This window comes from Martes martes (genome assembly GCF_963455335.1).
Source record: "Martes martes genome assembly, chromosome: 8".
Taxonomy (NCBI): domain Eukaryota; kingdom Metazoa; phylum Chordata; class Mammalia; order Carnivora; family Mustelidae; genus Martes; species Martes martes.
The window spans coordinates 115,560,419-115,579,881 of record NC_137895.1 but is presented as its reverse complement, the minus strand read 5'-3'; the positions used below and the strand labels follow the sequence as shown (position 1 = coordinate 115,579,881).

Sequence of the window (19,463 nt, the reverse complement as noted above, 5' to 3'; positions counted from 1 at the left end):
ACTATCCTACTCTTAGAGGGTCATTTCTCACTTTTGTTCAATTATAGTTGATTCTCCACATGACTCAGAGAAGACAGAGGGAAATAACACTAAAGGAACATACTTTTATACATAAAAGTATGTACATACTTTATATATATATATAAATATATATATTTAATAATATATATAATTTATATATAATATATAAGTATATATAAATATATATAAATATATATATTAATATATATATACTTATATATATACTTTTATACTTTTATATATAAATATATATATTTAATATATATACTTTTATATATATAAAATAAAAAGTATATATATACTTTTATATATATAAAATAAAAAGTATATATATATACTTTTATATATATATAAAGTATGTACATACTTTTATATATATATTTTTTTAAAGATTTTATTTATTTATTTATTTGACAGACAGATCACAAGTAGGCAGAGAGGCAGGCAGATAGAGAGAGGAGGAAGCAGGCTCCCCGCTGAGCAGAGAGCCCGATGCGGGGCTCGATCCCAGGACGCTGGGATCATGACCTGAGCCGAAGGCAGCAGCTTTAACCCACTGAGCCACCCAGGCACCCCATATATAAAAGTTTTTATAACAAAACTTTTTTTAAAAGTTTTCTAAGATTAACTGATTTTGCAAATGGCAATGGGGAAATAACAGTCTGCTTTAGACTGCTTTATCAGATTTAAATACAAGCAAGACAATGAGTTACTACTCCCACTGAGTAATTTAGGAGTTGTTTATTTGAATTAATAGTAGGTTGTAAATATTGAGGATTTAAAAACATTTTGTCCAAATTTCCCCCAAATGTGATGGTTTTAACATGAAACTTAGAAGTTGAAGGTGAAAAGCAAATATCCAAGTATATCCAAGGGAAATGGAGGTGAAGCTTTTGGAACCTCAAGATTCAAGTCTTGATTCTCATCTGTGACTTCCTTCCTGTGGAACCCCTAGTTTCTTTAAACTGCATTTCCTCGCTTTTGTAAAATGGACACATTTCTATTGTCAGTCAAGGAATAAAAAAAAAAAAAAAAACTTCAGAAGTAATACAGTCAGGCTAAAAGAAGTTACACTTTAGAATATTTTCTAAAAAGTATGCATATAGAAAAATGGAGCAAATGGTTCTTAAAGAAGAAAATTTTATTTTACTAAGAATATGTCACTTTAGACAAAATCAACATTTTTTTTCATGGTTGTTAATACTTCTCTTCAATGAATACCCAATTTGAGCTCTATTCTTCATTGAATATGAAATTAACATAGATATAAATGGGATACAAATATCACATTATCAAATTTCCCAGAGGAATACAATAAAGGTTTTTTTTTAATTAATTTTGCTATGATATTTTTATCCCATACTTTATTATGGGATTTGATTTGGTCCTTTCCTACAACATAATTAAAAATGCTGACCCGTGTTGCAACAGTGATTGAGCGTAAGAAGGTTAAGATACAGAAGACACATTTTTTTTAGAAGACAATTTCATGGTTCATGGTGGTGAAGACATAATAAGATACCAGAGAAATTAGAAGAAATCTAAACTTCTAAAAAACAAAACAAAACAAAAAAAAACCCTAGTTTTCCATCTCATTTTGCGTTTCAACTCTGGAATTTTTAACTCAAGAAACCAAGAGATCTGAAAAAAATGACAGGCCTTTCGTTTTTCTAGTTCAGTATACAACACTGATAACCGTTTTCAATAGACTTTGTAATTGTACCGATTTACATGCGTGGCACTGAGTTACACGATTTATAAGGCTTGACACAGGAAGGAAGCATTAAGGTGCATAGGAATAAAAGGGCTGTGAATATTACAGAAATATTAAAACAATACACTAATGCATACTGAAGATGTGAATTGCAAATCTACTCCTGTGGCCCAAACAACCTACATGTTGATTGTGAAAGACTTTATCAGTCGCCAAAAAAGGGAGAGGCCATTCCAGTGCCCCAGCACTTCCTCCATTATTTCGAAGAAAAACTGTCATAGCACCAGAATGGAAGATGGCAGAGCCCCTGCAGCACCAAGTGACACTAAGCTACACAGCTTGCTGCTCTGTAGTTAAGCTTCCATGAAGTTTCAGAGGTAATGCAATGGGCTGGTGATCTCCGTAAACCCCTAAGAACCTGGTGCTTGGAAGTTTTCAGTGTTAAAGTTAAAATGCTCCTTAAACACCACAAACGAACATCACTTCATCATACCCTTTTAGCAGCAAGACTGACTAACCAGGAGCTGAAATCCCCATATCAGACACCAAAAGTCAATCAAAAATATTAAGATATCACTGCAATAAGAATTTAGCGGGAAAAAAGATATGATGACAAATCAATTTCATTGTAGCTAAAACTCCTTAATAATACTGTGCAAAAAGATGATACATCCCGAGTCCTTTGTAATGGGATGGATATTTAAGGTCAGTGGGTGAAAACAGCTCTTCTGAAGAACATCCATCAGGACTAGCATAGCTTTGCTCCAGCGTTTGGTGAAACATTTTTCACTGTGGCTGGAAAGCAGCCCCTGAGATCACATAAAATGAAAACACTGGTAGTCACAGGACTCTGAATAAAGAATGGCAAAATTAATGAAAGTGACATGCACCAAGCAAATTGAGAAGTCATGTCCAGATGATCTGCATGTAAATTCTGTAAATTCAAATTAAAGAGCCTTTCCTGGGCATGTAGAGCTAATGAGAAAACATGGTCTGAAAAAGTCTGGGTAATGCCCTGGTTCTACAACTCACTCAGATTTAACCAAAACAGAACACTGTTGTACCTTCAAGGATTAAGGTGACTCATCAGGTTCATGGATTGATGGATAAATCCCTTGGTTACTCTGTGTATTCCGATTAAATGTTCCTCATCAATCCCAACGTCTTAGAGGAACACACACTTTTCATGTTGCCTAATGGAAGAAGAGAGCAAAGGAGCCGGCTTTTCTTTTCAAGCTTGTTTTCTTAAAAGGAAGTAACACTGTTTTAAAGGACACCATCAAGCAAAGGTCTTGGTGAGGACATCTTCATGCTGCTGCAGGTGAAGGGTGCCAATTCCTACAGCAGGGGCTGGCAAAGGGGGTCGACTCACAAGACGGAGCTATGATAAGAGCAGAAAAGAAATAAAATGAACTGTTGACCTGATCAGAGCCCGGCTTTATTCTCCCGAGGCAGGGCATGCATTTCTCTTAGCTTGTTTAACCACAAATCACCTTTTTGGAAAAATAATGGGTCACCTAGAATAGACTGGAAGGAAATACAGGTCACAACTAAAAACTAAATCCCAGGCACCATCAGGGGAGATCAATTCTTGAATTTGTCCCATTCTTCAGTAACTATTTGTTGGTTTTAGCAGCAGAGTTTCCTAAATTAGAACAATGACAATGATTTGACCCCACAAACTAGTAACAAATGTGTGAAGTGCGTTCTAATTGAAGCAGGATAGGAAGAGAAACAGAAGCCCATTCGCTCTTCTCATTGTTCTTCCCTCCCGGCAGTCTAAGCAGTAAGAACTTGGCCTTTGATGGACCCCAGCTATGTGGAATAGCCTAGAACAAGCATTGGTGGGCATCTCTTCTCCATTACTGTAATACAAGCCCACTCATCACCCTGCTCCCCCAGGGCCTGGATTGTGACCTTTACGACAAGACTAGTGGGAAAGGTAGCTGACAGGTAAGGGCTTTTACTTTAAGTATAATCACTTTTTCTTACATCATACTAGCACGTACACATATACATCTTGATAAACATTCAGCATTTCATTCCAAAAAAAACCAGTCTAAGTTAGGTTTTATAGTTTAGTTTCTCTTTAAAAGAATTGGACTGCTGGGGCGCCTGGGTGGCTCCGTGGGTTAAGCCTCTGCCTTCGGCTCAGGTCATGATCCCAGCGTCCTGGGATCGAGCCCCGCATCAGGTTCTTTGCTCGGCGGGGAGCCTGCTTTCCCCCCTCTCTCTCTGTCTGCCTCTCCGCCTACTTGTGATCTCTCTGTCAAATAAATAAAATCTTTAAAAAAAAAAAAGAATTGGACTGCTAATGGGGGATAAACCCATTTACTGGCACTCCAGGAGAAATAACACACATACACAAAACACTGTAAGAGAGAAAGCTATTACCTTGCAGGCCAGCTGCTTTTCAAACCTTGGAGAAACAAAGCACCATGGTCCCATGTTCTGAGGCTCCTCCTGACTCCAAATAAAATCTATAGCAGAAGAAAGTTCATTTCAATACTCCAGGTAAACCTACAGTACACACACACACAATACTTATATATATATACACACACACACACACACACACAGTGCATATGTACATACATAGACACCTTATAGCCATATACTTACACATATGTACATATACAGTGTGTATAGCTAGCTCTCTTCAAGTAAATATATGCCTTTCCAATATGGCATGGTGTGGTTTTTTGTTTTGTTTTGTTTTGTTTTTTGGTAAATGATAGTCACGTATCAAGCACCTCACTCATGATACAGAACAATTCTATCAACCCCCAAAATTCCCTCATCCTGCCCTTTGAAGGCAACTCCTCCTATGACCCCAGCCTCTGGCAACCACTGAGGTTCTCTCTCTCCCTATAGTTTTGCCTTTTCCAGAACATCAGATAAATGGAATTATACGATATGGAAGCTTTGTTTCTGGCTCCCTTGAACTAGCAAAATCCCAAAGCCATAGTTCACTCTCTTTTATTGTTGAGTAGTATGATATTGCAAGGATGTACCTTATATCTTTGTTTATTCATCTGCAGGTTCAAGGGCATCCTGGTGGTTTCCAGTTTGGGGCAATTATGAATGAAGCTGTGGTAGACATTTCTCTGTGAACACACTGTCATTTCTCTTGGGCAAATACCTCAGAGTGGACTGGCAACTGTGTGTTGGAACTGACTATTTTCCAGAGTGGCTGTACCACTTTCCATTCCTCATCAGCTCTCAATATCGCCAACTTAATGTTTTGTTTTCATTTTAGCTATTCTGATAGGGATGCAGCCGTATCTCATTTGGGTTTCATTTGCATTTCCCTTATCACTAATTATGTCAAGTATCATTTTATGCAGTTATTTGTCATCCCATTCTTTGGTTCAGATCTTTTGCCTAACCAAAGGTCATGGAGATTTTCTCCTAGAAGTTTTAGAGCTTTATGCTTTACATTTAGATCTGTGATCCTGAGTTAATGTCCGTACCCAGTACATACAGATGTCTAATTACTGAAGCCCCACTTGTTGTAAAGGCTTGCCTTTTACAGTTCCATCAATTTATCCTAAGCAATAGTATAGCACTGATTACCTCCAACCTGTCAAGAAACGACACACCTTAAAGTGAGGGGGGGTGTTTACTGAAAGGGACACCAGAAAAGACAAGGAAACATTGGCTCTAGCAGTATTTTTTCTTCCCCCATATTTCCCGATTCCAAAAGATTCAATCCTCTAAGGACTCTCACTGCCCCGGAATCCCTTTCCACATGAGACATTGGAATCGGTTTCAGGTATCTAAAACCCAAAGAACCCCACCAAGAATAATGCTGTACCTTTAACATGTTTGTATTTGCTCATCTCTTGCTGTAACGAATCCAGTGGGAAAGGGCAGAGTTCCTCTAATCGGATGATGGCAAAGTCATGCTTCTTGGCCTCTAAGGATTCTCTCTGCTTCAGCAGGGCATAGAAATGTTTGCCACAGCAGAACACTAGCCTCTTGACCCTTTTGGGTAGAATGGGGTAGAGGAGAAACAGCTGAAAGAATTGTATCAAAAGAAAGAGGAGACTGCGTTGATGAAAATGCTTCATTATGGAAGCAGTGGGGGGCTCTGTAGTTGGGTTCAGTGACATGCTGTGCCCTGTGGCCTTCCTCCGCAACACACGCCTCTGAAGCTCCACATTCCATGCAAACTCTGACTCCTGCCCCGTGGGGGCAGAGGACTTCTATCAGGATAGAGGAGATTTGGGTCACTCTGCGTTCCCTAACGTGAACTAGTTTTCCCATTAATTAAAATTCTACGGCAGAGTATGAAAACAGAGATACACAGCAAATTACTTTTTGGGATCCACAGATGAATCGCCAATGACCGGCTTGAATGTTGTTCCTGGCGCCATTTCTTGAAGAGTTGACACAGCTGCCTAAGGAGGGTAAAAAGCCACACAACTATCAACCAAAGAAAGGAGCTGAAGATGCCTGCACTTTCAAGGGATCTTTACCCAGAAATAACATCAAACTTTCCTCCTAGGACTCATATATACAAACATATGCACTAGCAAACACACTATCTTTCAAAAAAAAATACCAATTGTGTATATTTCAGAATAAAATTACTTTTTCAAGGTTACAGATTGCCTTTTGTGCGATACTGGAACAAGACTTTTAGAATCAAAATTTCAGTTTGATCCCACTTTTTGTCTCAGTAAAATACACTTTGGTTTGTTGGAATCAGAAATGACATTTGTGAACAAAAACAGCTAAACTAGGACAAGGATTTCTGTCTTTAGGATTTTGACTAAAATTATACGTGAAACCTAATGAGTCAGAACAAGCAGGAACAATACATGAATATTTCTGTGATGAAAAGAAATTTTATTAATGAGCTCAATTTAAATAAGTACCTGTTGCAAAGAACTTAGCACACAGACAACTCTAGTTCACTGCCCCATAATCTATTCTCAAATGTGAATACATTTTGATTGGTCCACTGATAGGCAGCCATGCTGATGGGGGATACTGTGGTATACCCTAAAAAATTAATATTCACTAAGAGAATGAAATAAAAATATATACTTTATATATTATATATTATCTATATGTCTACATAATATATATTACCTATTATATATAGATATATATTTTATTATATATCATATATATTTATTTTATTCTTATTTTTTATTTATTCTTATTGCTAAATAATGTATGATAGAAGCCATCTTTCTCCACCCTGAACCCTTAGTCAGCTCCCACTTCCTAGGGTAGGAATCCAAAGGAGCTGGAGGGGCACCTGCCTAGCTCAGTTAGTGGAGCAAGTGATTCTTGATCTTGATCTTGGTGTCAGTTCAAGCCCCACATGGAGGTGTAGAACTCAGTAAGGCAAAAAAAAAAAAAAAGGAACTGGAATTCAGAGCTGGGTGGGATATTTGGGTAGAACTTAGGTACCACTTGTCAGGCAAACTTCTTACAGCCCTGAGTCCTATTTGTCATATGGCAAGTCATCTCTGAATACACCATGGAAAGAAAGGGTGGACTTCCGTTCTGCTAGATCACTTGTACCAATAATCTAATTTTCAGGAAGAAACCAGACTTCAATAATGGTGGTACTCACTTTCAGTTAATAGAAGGACTTACATGTTTAATGAAGATATTTAGCTACTTAGTAAGAGTAGTTTTTCACTTAAAAATCTATAGGATAGGGGCGCCTGGGTGGCTCAGTGGGTTAAAGCCTCTGCCTTCGGCTCAGGTCATGATCCCAGGGTCCTGGGATCGAGTCCTGCATCGGGCTCTCTGCTCTGCAGGGAGCCTGCTTCCCCTCTCTCTCTGCCTGCCCTCTGCCTACTTGTGATCTCGTCCTCTCTCTGTCAAATAAGTAAATAAATAAATAAAATCTTTAAAAAAAAATCTATAGGATAGCTGTTGAGACTATATATATATATATTTTTTTGGGGGGGGAGAGAAAGAGTGTATGAGCAGAGAGACAGAGGGAGAGAGAGAATCTTAAGCTCTCAGGGCTTCATCTCATGACCCTGAGATCTTGACCTAACCCAAAACTAAGAGTCGGACACCTACCCATCACAGCCACCCAGGGGCCCCTAGCTGTTGATATTTTCAAGGCTCCAGAGCAAGGCCTCACTTATTTGGTAAGTTATATATTAGACATGAGAGAGGAGTGGACTATTGGGGCCAGAATGTGAACTCTCTTTCTCATTAGAAACAGCAAAAAAATTCTCAATAAAATTTCTAATTGTTCACTCAATACTTAGTAATATACATACATTATATTTAATGTGATTACATGCCATTATAGTAATGATTGAGGGAGCCGGTGACACCCTTAGGGGTATAATGAAAACTGGGTCAAGAATCCCAGACATACATATTTCTTAGAAATAAATTATAGTAATCTGCATTATGGACTCAGCCCCTTTAACACTGTTGCTTCAAAACATCTGTGTCGAAAGACCCCCATCAGAAACACGTGTTAAAGGGATTGCATTCATTATTCTGAATGTCCTGTGATGCTGCGAGACCGAGGAAGCCATCTCACAATGTGCAAGGTTGTTCAAGGCACAGTCAGGGGAGCAAATGAGAATAAGGGGATCACACACACGAACCACGCCATCGTTTTAAGAACGGGAAGTACATTTCCACAGTACTGACCCCCGGGTCAGCACCAGGGAGAGGCAGTGGAGGGGCACAGAGGACGGAATTTGAGGCGGCACCCACTCTGGGCTCGTGTGGGTGCTGACCTCCACTAGAGGCAAATCACTCACTGCTTTCCTCAACACCCCTCAATTCCAAATATACATTCTCAAACCTTCGTGAGAAGCACAGTGCAGTCTTGAAGAGCCAATTCTTTTACCTCCTTTGCCTAGCATCCGAACAAGTGCCAAGGTTTTTTGAACGTTAATCCTAATTAAGACTCTCATATAAAACCAGAAAAAATGCTCGCAGATGGGATAGATAGATGCTTAACAATATTTATTATCTTGAACTCTGCATATTTTTATTATTTAAAAAATATAGGGACGCCTGGGTGGCTCAGTTGGTTGGGCGGCTGCCTTCGGCTCAGGTCGTGATCCCAGCGTCCTGGGATCGAGTCCCACATCGGGCTCCTTGCTCGGCGGGGAGCCTGCTTCTCCGTCTGCCTCTGCCTACCACTCTCTGCCTGTGCTCACTCGCTCTCTCTCTCTGACAAATAAATAAATTAAAAAAAATATATATTGTGGAAGGCGCCTGGGTGACTCAGTCGGTTAAGCGTCTGAGTCTTGATTTCAGCTCAGGTCATGACCTCAAAGTGGTGAGTTCAAGCCCCTCGTCCAGCTCTGTGGTGAGCGTGAAGCCTGCTTAGGATTCTCTCCCTTTCCCTCTGCTCTTCCCCCTCCAGCTCACACGTGCAACCCCTTTCCCTCCCTCTCTCTCACACACACAAAAATAAAAATAAAAATAAATTAAAAATAAAATATACACAAAAATAAATAAACAAACAAATAAAATAAATTAAAAAAAACAAATAAAATAACCACATATTGTGTGCTTAACACCCAGTTCAGGTGAACCCAGACAAAATGTACCTTTTCTTCTTTTTTAAAGATTTTATTTATTTATTTGAAAAAGAACAGGAGAGAGAGAGAATATATGTACCCTTTTAATGTTATAGCAATAAGCTATATTGTTGTAATGTTTGAAACAGGACTCTACCCACTGATAAATCATTTAACAGAAAAAAATCTCAGTAAAAGCCGATGAATATCACCACTGGTTTTCATCAAAATGCTTGGCATTCCCAACTTGCTACTCTCAATATAGTACGTTAGACCTGGTTTTCTCTGGTTTTGCTTTCAATGGTTTGTGTTATATACAGTCAACCTAGGTTGAGAAGCAGATGATCTTCCTCCTGACACGTGGTCAGAAGGTCACTAGTAGCATCATGCTGTCATCATGCCTACGTCATTCACCTACTTCCTCTTGTTACGTACGCATTTTATCATCTCGCTCCGTCACAAGAAGGGTGAGTACAGCACAAGGTATTTTAAAAAAAGAAGACCATATTCACATAACTTCTTTTATAATATATAATCATGATTGTTATATTTTATTTAGTTCTTGTTAAGCTAGTACTGGGTCTAATTCATAAATTAAAATTTATTATAGGTACGTGTGTATAGGAAAAGACATAGTGAGTGCAGGGTTTAGTACTATCTGCAACCTCAGGCATCCAATGGGAGTCTTGGAATGTATACCCCACAGATAAAAGAAGAATACTGGTACTTAGAACTACTTGCACTTTATTTTTTTTTTTAAGATTTTATTTATTTATTAACAGGCAGAGATCACAAGTAGGCAGAGAGGCAGGCAGAGAGAGAGGAGGAAGCAGGCTCCCCGCTGAGCGGAGAGCCCAAAGCGGGGCTTGATCCCAGGACCCTGGGATCATGACCTGAGCTGAAGGCAGAGGTTTTAACCCACTGAGCCACCCAGGCGCCCCCTACTTGCACTTTAAATAAAACTTTTTCTAAAAAATTATTTCTGCTCACAGTGAGATGGAGTGCTCCCGATAGTCCAAGTTATTCCAGGAAGATTTTTTTTTTTAAAGAGAGAAAGCAGTTAGGCCCACTGAAACCGAAAAGACATTTCTGTGTAAATATAATTAGACACAAAGGGATGTGTGGGTTTGCGGAGTGTGGGGGGGAGGGGGAAACAGGTAAACAGGTGAAGGGGATTAAGGAGTGCTCTTGTCGTGATGAGAACCAAGTGATGTATGGAAGTGCTGAAGCGCCATATTGTACACCTGAAACTCACATAACACTGCTTGTTAACTGGAATTAAAATTTCAATTTAAAAAGCCAAAAAAAGGGGTGCCTGGGTGGTTCAGAGGTTAAGCCTCTGCCTTCAGCTCGGGTCATGGTCTCAGAGTCCTGTGATAGAGCCCTGTGTCGGGCTCTCTGCTCGGCAGGGAGCCTGCTTCCCCCTCTCTCTCTACCTGCCCCTCTGCCTATTTGTGATCTCTCTCTGTGCCAAATAAATAAATAAATAAATTAGATACAGAAAACAGAAGAAAGTATGTACAAAAATGACAAAAGGACATTACAGACCAATACCCCTGATGAACATGGATGCAAAAATTGTCAACAAGATACTAGCTAATTGGATCCAACATTAAAAGGACTATTCACCACGCCCAGGTGTGATTTATTCCTGGGCTGCAGGTGGGGGTGGTTCAATATCTGCAAATCAACCAACATGATATTCTACATTAATGAAAGAAAGGATAAGAACCGTACGATCCTCTCAACAGATGCTGAGAAAGCCTGTGGCAAAACACAGCACACTTTCTTGATTAAAAACCCTCAACAAAGTAGGAATAGAGGGAACATACCTCAACATGATAAAGGCCATATAGGGAAGACCCGCAGCAAATATCATTCTCAACAGGGAAAACCTGAGAGCTTTTCCTCTAAGGTCAGGAACGCAACAGGGATGTCCACTCTCACCACCGTTATTCAACATAGTACTAGAAGCCTCTGCCTCAGGAATCAGACAACAAGAAGAAATAAAAGGCATCTAAACTGGCAAAGAAGAATTCAAACTCTCCTCTTCACAGATGACATGATACTCTATGTAGAAAACCCAGAAGATTCCACCAAAAAATTGCTAGAATTGATACAGGAATTCAGCTAAGTCATAGTACATAAAATCAACACACAGAAGTCTGTTGCATTTCTATACACCAACAATGAAGCAGTAGAAAGAGAAATCAAGGAATCAGTCCCATTTACAACTGCACCAAAAACCATAAGATACCTAGGAATAAACCTAACCAAACAGGTAAAAGATTTGTACTCTGAAAACCATAGAGCACTTATAAAAGAAATTGAGAAAGACACAAAGAAATGGGAAAGCATTCCATGCTCATGGATTAGAAGAACAAATATTGCTAAAATGTCTACACTACCTGGGGTGCCTAGGTGGCTCAGACAGTTAAGCATCTGCCTTTGGTTCAGGTCATGATCCCAGGATCCTGCGATCAAGCCCCATGTTGGGCTCCCTGCTCAGCAGGGAGTCTGCTTCTCCTGCTCCTTCCGCCTAGCCCCTGCCCAAGCTCTTGCTCTCTCTCACGCTCTCTGTGTCTGAAATAAATAAAATCTTTTTTTTTAAATGTCTATACTACCCATAGCAATTTACACATTCAATGCAATCCCTATCAAAATACCACCAGCATTTTTCACAGAGCTAGAACAAACAATTCTGAAATTTGGATGGAACCAGAAAAGACCCCAAAAAGCCAAAGTAATGTTGAAAAAGAACCAAAGCTGGGAGCTCACAATTCTGGACTTTAAGCTTTATTATGAAGCTATAATCAGTAAGACAGTATGGTACTGACACAAAAACAACAATGGAACGGAATAGAGAACCAGAAAGGGACCCTCAGCTATATGGTCAACTCATCTTCGACAAAGCAGGAAAGAATATCCAATGGATGGGATGCCTGGGTAGCTGAGTCAGTTAAGCATCTGCCTTTGGCTCAGGTCATGATCCCAGTGTCCTGGGACCGAGTCCCACATGGGGCTCCTTGCTCATCAAGGATCCTGCTTCTATCTCTGCCTACCACTCCCCCTGCATGTGCTTTCTCTGTCTCTGACAAATAAATCTTAAAATAATAATAATAATAACAATATCCAACAGAAAAAAGTCTCTACAACAAATGGTGCTGGGAAAATTGGACAACAACAACATTCAGAAGAATGAAACTGGACCACTTCGTTACACCATACACAAAAATAAATTCAAAACAGATGAAAGACCTAAATGTGAGGTAGAAATCCATCAAAATCCTTTGACCTCGGCAGCAGCAAATTCTTACTAGACATCTCTCCAGAGGCAAGGGAAACAAAACCAAAAATAATTATTGGGACTTCATCAAGATAAAAAGGAAAGGAAACAATCAACAAAACTAAAAGGCAACTTACGGAATGAAAGTAGCTTATCAGACAAATGACTAGTACCCAAAATCTATAAAGAGCTCATCAAACACAATACCCAAAAAACAAAAAATCCAGTCAAGAAATGGGCAAAAGACATGAACAGACATTTCCCCAAAGAAGACATACAAATGGCAAACAAACACATGAAAACATGCTCAACATCACTTATCATCAGGGAAACACAAATCTAAACCACAATGAGATACTACCTCACACTCACCAGAATGGCTAAAATCAACCACTCAAGAAACAAGACATGTTGGTGAGGATGTGGAAAAGGGGGAACCTTTTTCAACTGTTGGTGGGAATGCAAACTGTGGAAAACAGTTTCCTCAAAAAGTTAAAAACAGAACTACCCTCAGATCCAGCACTATTAGGTATTCATCGAAAAGATACAAAAATAGTGATCTGAAGGGGCACATACACCCAAATGTTTATAGCAGTGATGTCTACAATAGCCAAACTGTGCAAAGAGCCCAGATGTCCATCGACCAATGAATGGATAAAGATGCGGTATATTTACACACAATGGAATGTTACTCAGCCATCAAAAAGAATGAAATCTTGCCATTTGCAACAATGTGGACAGAACTAGAGGGTATTACGCTAAGTGAAATAAGTCAGAGAAAGACAAATACCATATGATTTCACTCATATGTGGAATTTATGAATCAAAACAGATGGAACATAGGAGAAGGGAAGGAAAAATAAGATGAAAACAAGAGAGGGAGGCCAACCATAAGAGACTCTTAACTGTAAGAAACAAACTGAGGGTTGCTGGAGGAGAGATGGGTTGAGGGGCTCGGGTAAGTGGGTGATGGGCATTAAGTGGGTGAGGGCACGTGATGTGATGAGCACTGGGTGTTATACACAACTGATGAGTCACTGAATTCTACCCCTGAAACTAATAATACACTCTTTGTTAACTAGCTTGACTTTAAATAATTTTTTTTTAACGACAAAAGGAGAAACACTTCCTAACTAGTTTTTTCTACTTACAGGGAACCTGAGTAACACCTTCGGAGAAGCAACGATGAGGGGTTTTCGGAAGTTCCGAACCATCTGTCTCCTGAGCAGGTGGAAATACTGCGCAGGGGTGGTCGGGTGTGTCACAAACATGTTCACCGTGTCTCCATCTACCCCCTCTTCGACACTGTCACACATCTGAGGGAAAAAATGGAAGAAAGGAGCAAATGTTCAGATCATCTCATTCAATCACAAGGACCCAGGCTGTCCTAAGGGAAACATGTCTGTATCTGACAACTTCCAAACCGTATCTTCCACACAGGTATGTACATATCCTGTAATTTCTTCCCCCAAATGTACTTTTCTCTTTGTGTCACACGCCATCTTTAATTTACCTGCCATTTATTTCTGTGTCCTAATTTTTATAAAATCATTTTTCTGCATTTTCATCTACCAATATAACTATGCATCTATCTACTGTTCTGTCTACCTTTCTACTGACCTGTCATCTAGTTGTGTATTTTATCAGCGCATATGCCAAAATGACTAATGATATTCCCATACTAAGTGGATGTGTACAGGTGTCTCCATTTACTCTGAAATGCATCAGAAGATAATAAAGGTTTAGAGACAGAAGGATGATAATGAGTAGTTGTGATAAACCAGTACTGTAGAATAAAATATTAATGGTACACTCTAAGGGGTTGGCCTATGAACGTTCACTGGAAAATCTTCTAACTTCTGTATGTTCGAAAATTTTCGTAATAAAATATCCTAATATTTTCCTGCATATTCTGCCATATGTAGAAAAAGACGTAGGTAATGCTCCTTACCAATGAATAACAGTGGTTCTTTCTGGCTGGTTATTTAAAATTTTTTTGGTGACCATGAATCATTTTATAAAAATATGATCATTACCTGAAAAAAAGTTTTTTAAGTACAAATACAGATTCCTAGGCCTCACCCTGAAGAATCTGATCTGGTGTTGGTCCCTGTATCTCTATTTACAAAATGCTCCCTAGGTGATTCTGACAATCAGCCTGGTTTGGGAGACTCTGACCCTGCCATACAAGAACCACTTTAACGGCTATACAACCATGATGCTGGTGTACCCAGGCATCAGGCTGATAAGGAATATTGACATTGCATGAAATCTGTGTCATTCAAATCTTCCAAGTCCTCTTGTTTGAGGTGTGCGTGAAGTATCTACAGGAGGCAACTCTATTTCAAACCATCTAGGAAGCAGGAAGCGTTTCTTGGAATCCAGAAGGCATGGGACGTACCTGCAGGAAACGCTCTATGCGGCAAGAGGAGTGGTCGGGTCCAGCCCCGTCGTACCCGTGGGGAAGGAGAATAACAATGCCACTCTGTAGAAGCCACTTGGCCTCCCCTGGAAAAGCACATGACAGGGAGTAAGACCTCTCTGAGGCAGGAACAGAACCGCCTGAGGTGACCTGGGTAGTGCCACAAATTTAGTTTGCTGTCTGATCCCCTACAATCATTTCCATTCTATGCACTTTCCGGCAGTGTTCCAGGCTTCGGAGGAAAATGTCCATCCTGCTGGCTGAAACCCTACAGGACATGTTCACTGAACGGGCTCTAGCAGATGGAAGACAAATTAAAAGGGGAATGACCCGGGTTCAAGGACAGCATGTATCTCTGATCCCAGGTGGATCTTGCGTTTCCTCACGTACCACTTGCAACATGGGCCACTGTCCTTAGCCGAGGGAGCAGACACACCAGGATGACTTCTGTACATGTCAAAGTCCAGTCAGTTCCCTCAAGGCACTTTTCTTCCTTCCTTTTTTTTTTAAGAATTTCTTTATTTATCTCTTGTAAGCACGTGCATGTGCGTGCGAGAGAGGGAGAACGAGCACACAAGCAGGGGGAGCAGCAGGCAGAGGGAGAAGCAGAATCCCCATGGAGCAAGGAGTCTGATGTGGTGCTGGATCCCGGGACCCTGGGATCATGACCCGAGCTGAAGGCAAATGCTTAACCGACTGAGACACCCAGGTGTCCCAGCACTTTTCTTCCTCACAACCATAAGGTTGCAGACAAACACAGCAAAGGCAGGCCTGAAGTGTGCAAATTCCAAAGAGTGGTTCCCCCCAGAAAATGGGATGACAGGAACTCACACCTGTACTTTACTATGTACCTTTGAATTTTGCAATAAGTCCAGGTTCTGCTTTTGTAAGTGGTGATTAAATACAATAAAGATGCACAACTACCAGCTTTCAGATACTTAAATATCCTTGGGTTAGGGAAGTGGGTTTTCAAGGCTGCCATTCACTCCGAGCACAAATCCTCCCTGTGTCACCATGGCCTTCTTTGTATTCATGTCACAGCTCCTCAGCACGTCCCAAGCGCAGACCCAAAAGTCCATTGCCTAGGAGCTGGCAGGTACATGCCCTGATCCCTACAGCCAAGCACCCTCCCCTGGAGAAGGTGCTGCCTACGGTCAGAGTGGCCCGCAGCCCTCTGGCAGCTTTCATAACCATCCAATAGGTGCCAGGCCCCAACAGAGAGCAAGGCAGCCTCCCAACTCTCCTAAGGAGCTGTGCTACAGCACCTCATAGGCAGCTATGCCCTTTTCCATTCATTTGTCCCCAAGGGGCTGGGGCCATGCCACACGCATATGCCAACACCAACCTCCAGAGATGAACGTGTCAAAAATGATCTGAGCACCATTGAAGAAATCACCAAACTGAGCCTCCCAGAGGGGCAGTAACTTGGGGCTTTCAATGCTCATTCCATATTCAAATCCCAGGACAGCCTCTTCTGACAATGGGCTGTTGCTGACCTAATACAAAGGAAGAGAACAGAAACACTGTCATGCCAGGACAGGGGACACAAAAGTCAGTAAAGCATCATAAACCTCTCAAAAGGGAGGAGGGGCCCAGAGGGGAACTTTCCTCCCAGTCATCTCCCATTTCTTTGAGAAAGGAGATCTATTGCTCTCTGTGAATGACGCATTTGGGGAAAGTTGGCATGAAGAGAGAAGGAGGGAAAAGAATGGAATATGGGCATTAAAGATTTTCTTTAAGGATAAGCAAAATAAGGGGCGCCTGGGTCGCTCAGTCAGTTAAGCATCCAACTCTTGATTTCAGCTCAGGTCTTCAGTTCAAGTTCATGAGTTTGAGCCCCATGTTAAAAAAATAATAATAATAATTAAAAAATTATTTTAAAGGGTTAGCAAAATTAACTTCTCAGATAACCTATTTTTATTACTGAGAGTAAAATCGTGTCACACAAGCTTTTAAAAAGACATCACAAAACAAAGGAGGGGAAGTTACCAAAAGAAGGCCTACCTCTGGTTAGAATCCATTATTCTAACATCCTATCTGCACAATAAAGCAAAAGAACCATCATGACATGTTAAGATAAAAAAGAAAAACAGAATATAAAATTAGATCCCTGAGGAGGCAAAAAAGATAGGACAGTTAAAGGCAACATGATTCTACTCAGTCACAGGATAACAGGGGTAGATCTAGAGGGTACGATGCTAAGCGAAATAAGTCTCATAGAGAAAGATAAATACTGAACAATTTCCCTTATATGTGGAATCTAAAAAACAGGAAAAACGAGAAAACAAACAAAAGCAGAAAGAGATCCATAAACACAAGAGAACAGTTGGTGATTGCCTGAGGGGAGTAGGGAATGGGGAATAGGCAAAATGGGGAATGGGGAATGGGTGGGAGAGAGTGGAAAGCCCAGGCTTCCAGGGATGGAATGAATAAGTCACAGGGTGAAAGGTACAGCACAGGGAGTATTGTCAATGATATTGGAAGAGTGTAAGGGGATAGATGGTAGCTACTCTCGTGAGCACCGCATAACATACAGACTTGTCACATCAGCATGTTGTACACCTATACTAATACAACATTGTGTGTGAACAGTATTTCAACTAAAAGAATTAAAAAATAAAAAATAAATAGAAATAAATGCAACATGATTTTCAACGGGGTTGGAGGATGAGATGGTAGTCATGTTTTGACATTCATTTCCCAGCGTGGATGGTCATACTGCTGTGGTGGCAGCGAAGGTCTTTGTTTGCAGGAAATACACATTCACAGCAGGAGGTGAGCAACCTGGTATTTCCAACTTGAAGTCTCAAATGTTTCAGAAGGACAAAAAGTTCCTTTTGTATTGTACATCAAACTTTTTTGTAATTTTGTCTTTGTTTGAAATTGTTTCTCAAAGATATTTGTAAGTCATGTATTTATAGAATATTAGTTGGCAATAAAAAGGAATGAGGTAGTGACAGAGACTACCACATGGATGAACCCCGGAAACATGACGCTAAGAGACAGTCACAAAAGGCCACTTTATTGTAGGATTCTATTTATATGAAAAGTCCTGGGTGGCTCAGTGGGTTAAGGCCTCTGCCTTCAGCTCAGGTCATGATCCCAGGGTCCTGGGATCGAACGCTTAATCGTGCTCTCTGTTCAGCAGGGAGCCTGCTTCCTCCTCTCTCTCTGCCTGCCTCTCTGCCTACTTGTGATCTCTGTCTGTCAAATAAATACATAAAATCTTAAAAAAAAAAAAAAGTCCAAAATGGGCAAATCAATAGAGACAGAAAGTAGATAAATGGTTGCCAGCGGCAGAGTGGAGGAAGGAATGGGGAGACTCTCACTGGGTGTATGGGGTTTCGTTCTGGGGGTGCTGAAAACATTATGAAACTAGATAGTGGTGATGTTTGCACCACTCTGTGAATATACTAAAAACCACTGAATTGTATACATTGAAAGACTAAATTCAAAAAGTTTTATCTCAATAAATCTTTTATCAAAACAAAACAAAACAAAAACCTCTGGAGGAGCCTAGGAGGCTCAGTCAGTTAAGTGTCCGACTCTTGGTTTCAGCTCAGGTAATGATCTCAGGGTTGTGAGATCAAGCCCTGTGTTGGGCTCCATGCTCTACAGGAAATCCGGTTGAGATTCTCTCTCTCCCTCTCTCTTTGCCCCTCACGCTGAGAGGGAACACTCTTTCTCTCAAAAACACAAAAACAAAACATACAAACGAAAAAAAACTGGGAAAAAAATTGTGACTACAAGTAAAAAAAGGTGTGATTTATATGTTTAAGCACTTAGTGACAACACAGAAAAATAAAAACAGATGATTTATAAGCATGGTAGGATTATGTATAATAATATGTATAATAACCTTGTCTTTTCTGATTTCTCTTTTGATTTCAGTTATAATCTATATGTTATGTTAATTTTTAAAAGACAGCTACATTTCTCAGATTTATGAGAGCATTGTAAACGGGGTTTAGACTGACCACTTTACCCGTACCTTCTCATCTGTCTTCCTACTCAAAGCTGACATACCCACCAATGTTCTTTTTTTTTTTTTTTTAAGATTTCATTTACTTATTTGACAGAGAGAGAGAGAGAGATCACAAGTAGGCAGAGAGGGGTGGGGAGGAAGCAGGCTCCCTGCTGAGCAGAGAGCCCGACGTGGGGGCTCGATCCCAGGACCCTGAGATCATGACCTGAGCTGAAGGCAGAGGCTTAACCCACTGAGCCACCCAGGCTCCCCACCAATGTTCTAAATCCATTCTTCCTTTCTGCTTCTTCACTGGCTTCATCACCTCATGCCTGTTTTCTGAACCTCTCCTCACTGACTTTCCCTTCATAGCAGATAGAAATCAATACTCAAAAATGCAACAAGAAACAGTCCCCTGACCAGTGGTCTACAGCTGTAGCTTCCTTTCACCATCAAGCTTCTAGAAGAATTATCTAATCCACTTGTCTCCAGTTCTGTAACTCCTATTTACTGCTCAGGCTAGTGGA

General features: G+C 40.3%; 1 protein-coding gene across 2 annotated transcripts in view; it reads right to left on the bottom strand.

Moving 5' to 3' along the window:
• Positions 1 to 1,144: 1,144 nt before the first annotated feature.
• Positions 1,145 to 19,463, bottom strand: part of DHTKD1 (dehydrogenase E1 and transketolase domain containing 1) — a 55,020-nt gene continuing 36,701 nt past the window's right edge. For both annotated transcript variants that reach the window (XM_080810484.1, XM_080810485.1), the window contains exons 11-17: positions 16,318 to 16,468; positions 14,952 to 15,058; positions 13,702 to 13,866; positions 6,056 to 6,138; positions 5,553 to 5,722; positions 4,130 to 4,215; positions 1,145 to 3,116 (exon numbers count right to left, since the gene is read on the bottom strand). In XM_080810484.1, coding sequence (XP_080666610.1) covers positions 3,015 to 3,116; positions 4,130 to 4,215; positions 5,553 to 5,722; positions 6,056 to 6,138; positions 13,702 to 13,866; positions 14,952 to 15,058; positions 16,318 to 16,468 — 864 coding nt within the window. In that variant the 3' untranslated portion in view covers positions 1,145 to 3,014. The remainder of the gene's footprint in view (positions 3,117 to 4,129; positions 4,216 to 5,552; positions 5,723 to 6,055; positions 6,139 to 13,701; positions 13,867 to 14,951; positions 15,059 to 16,317; positions 16,469 to 19,463) is intronic.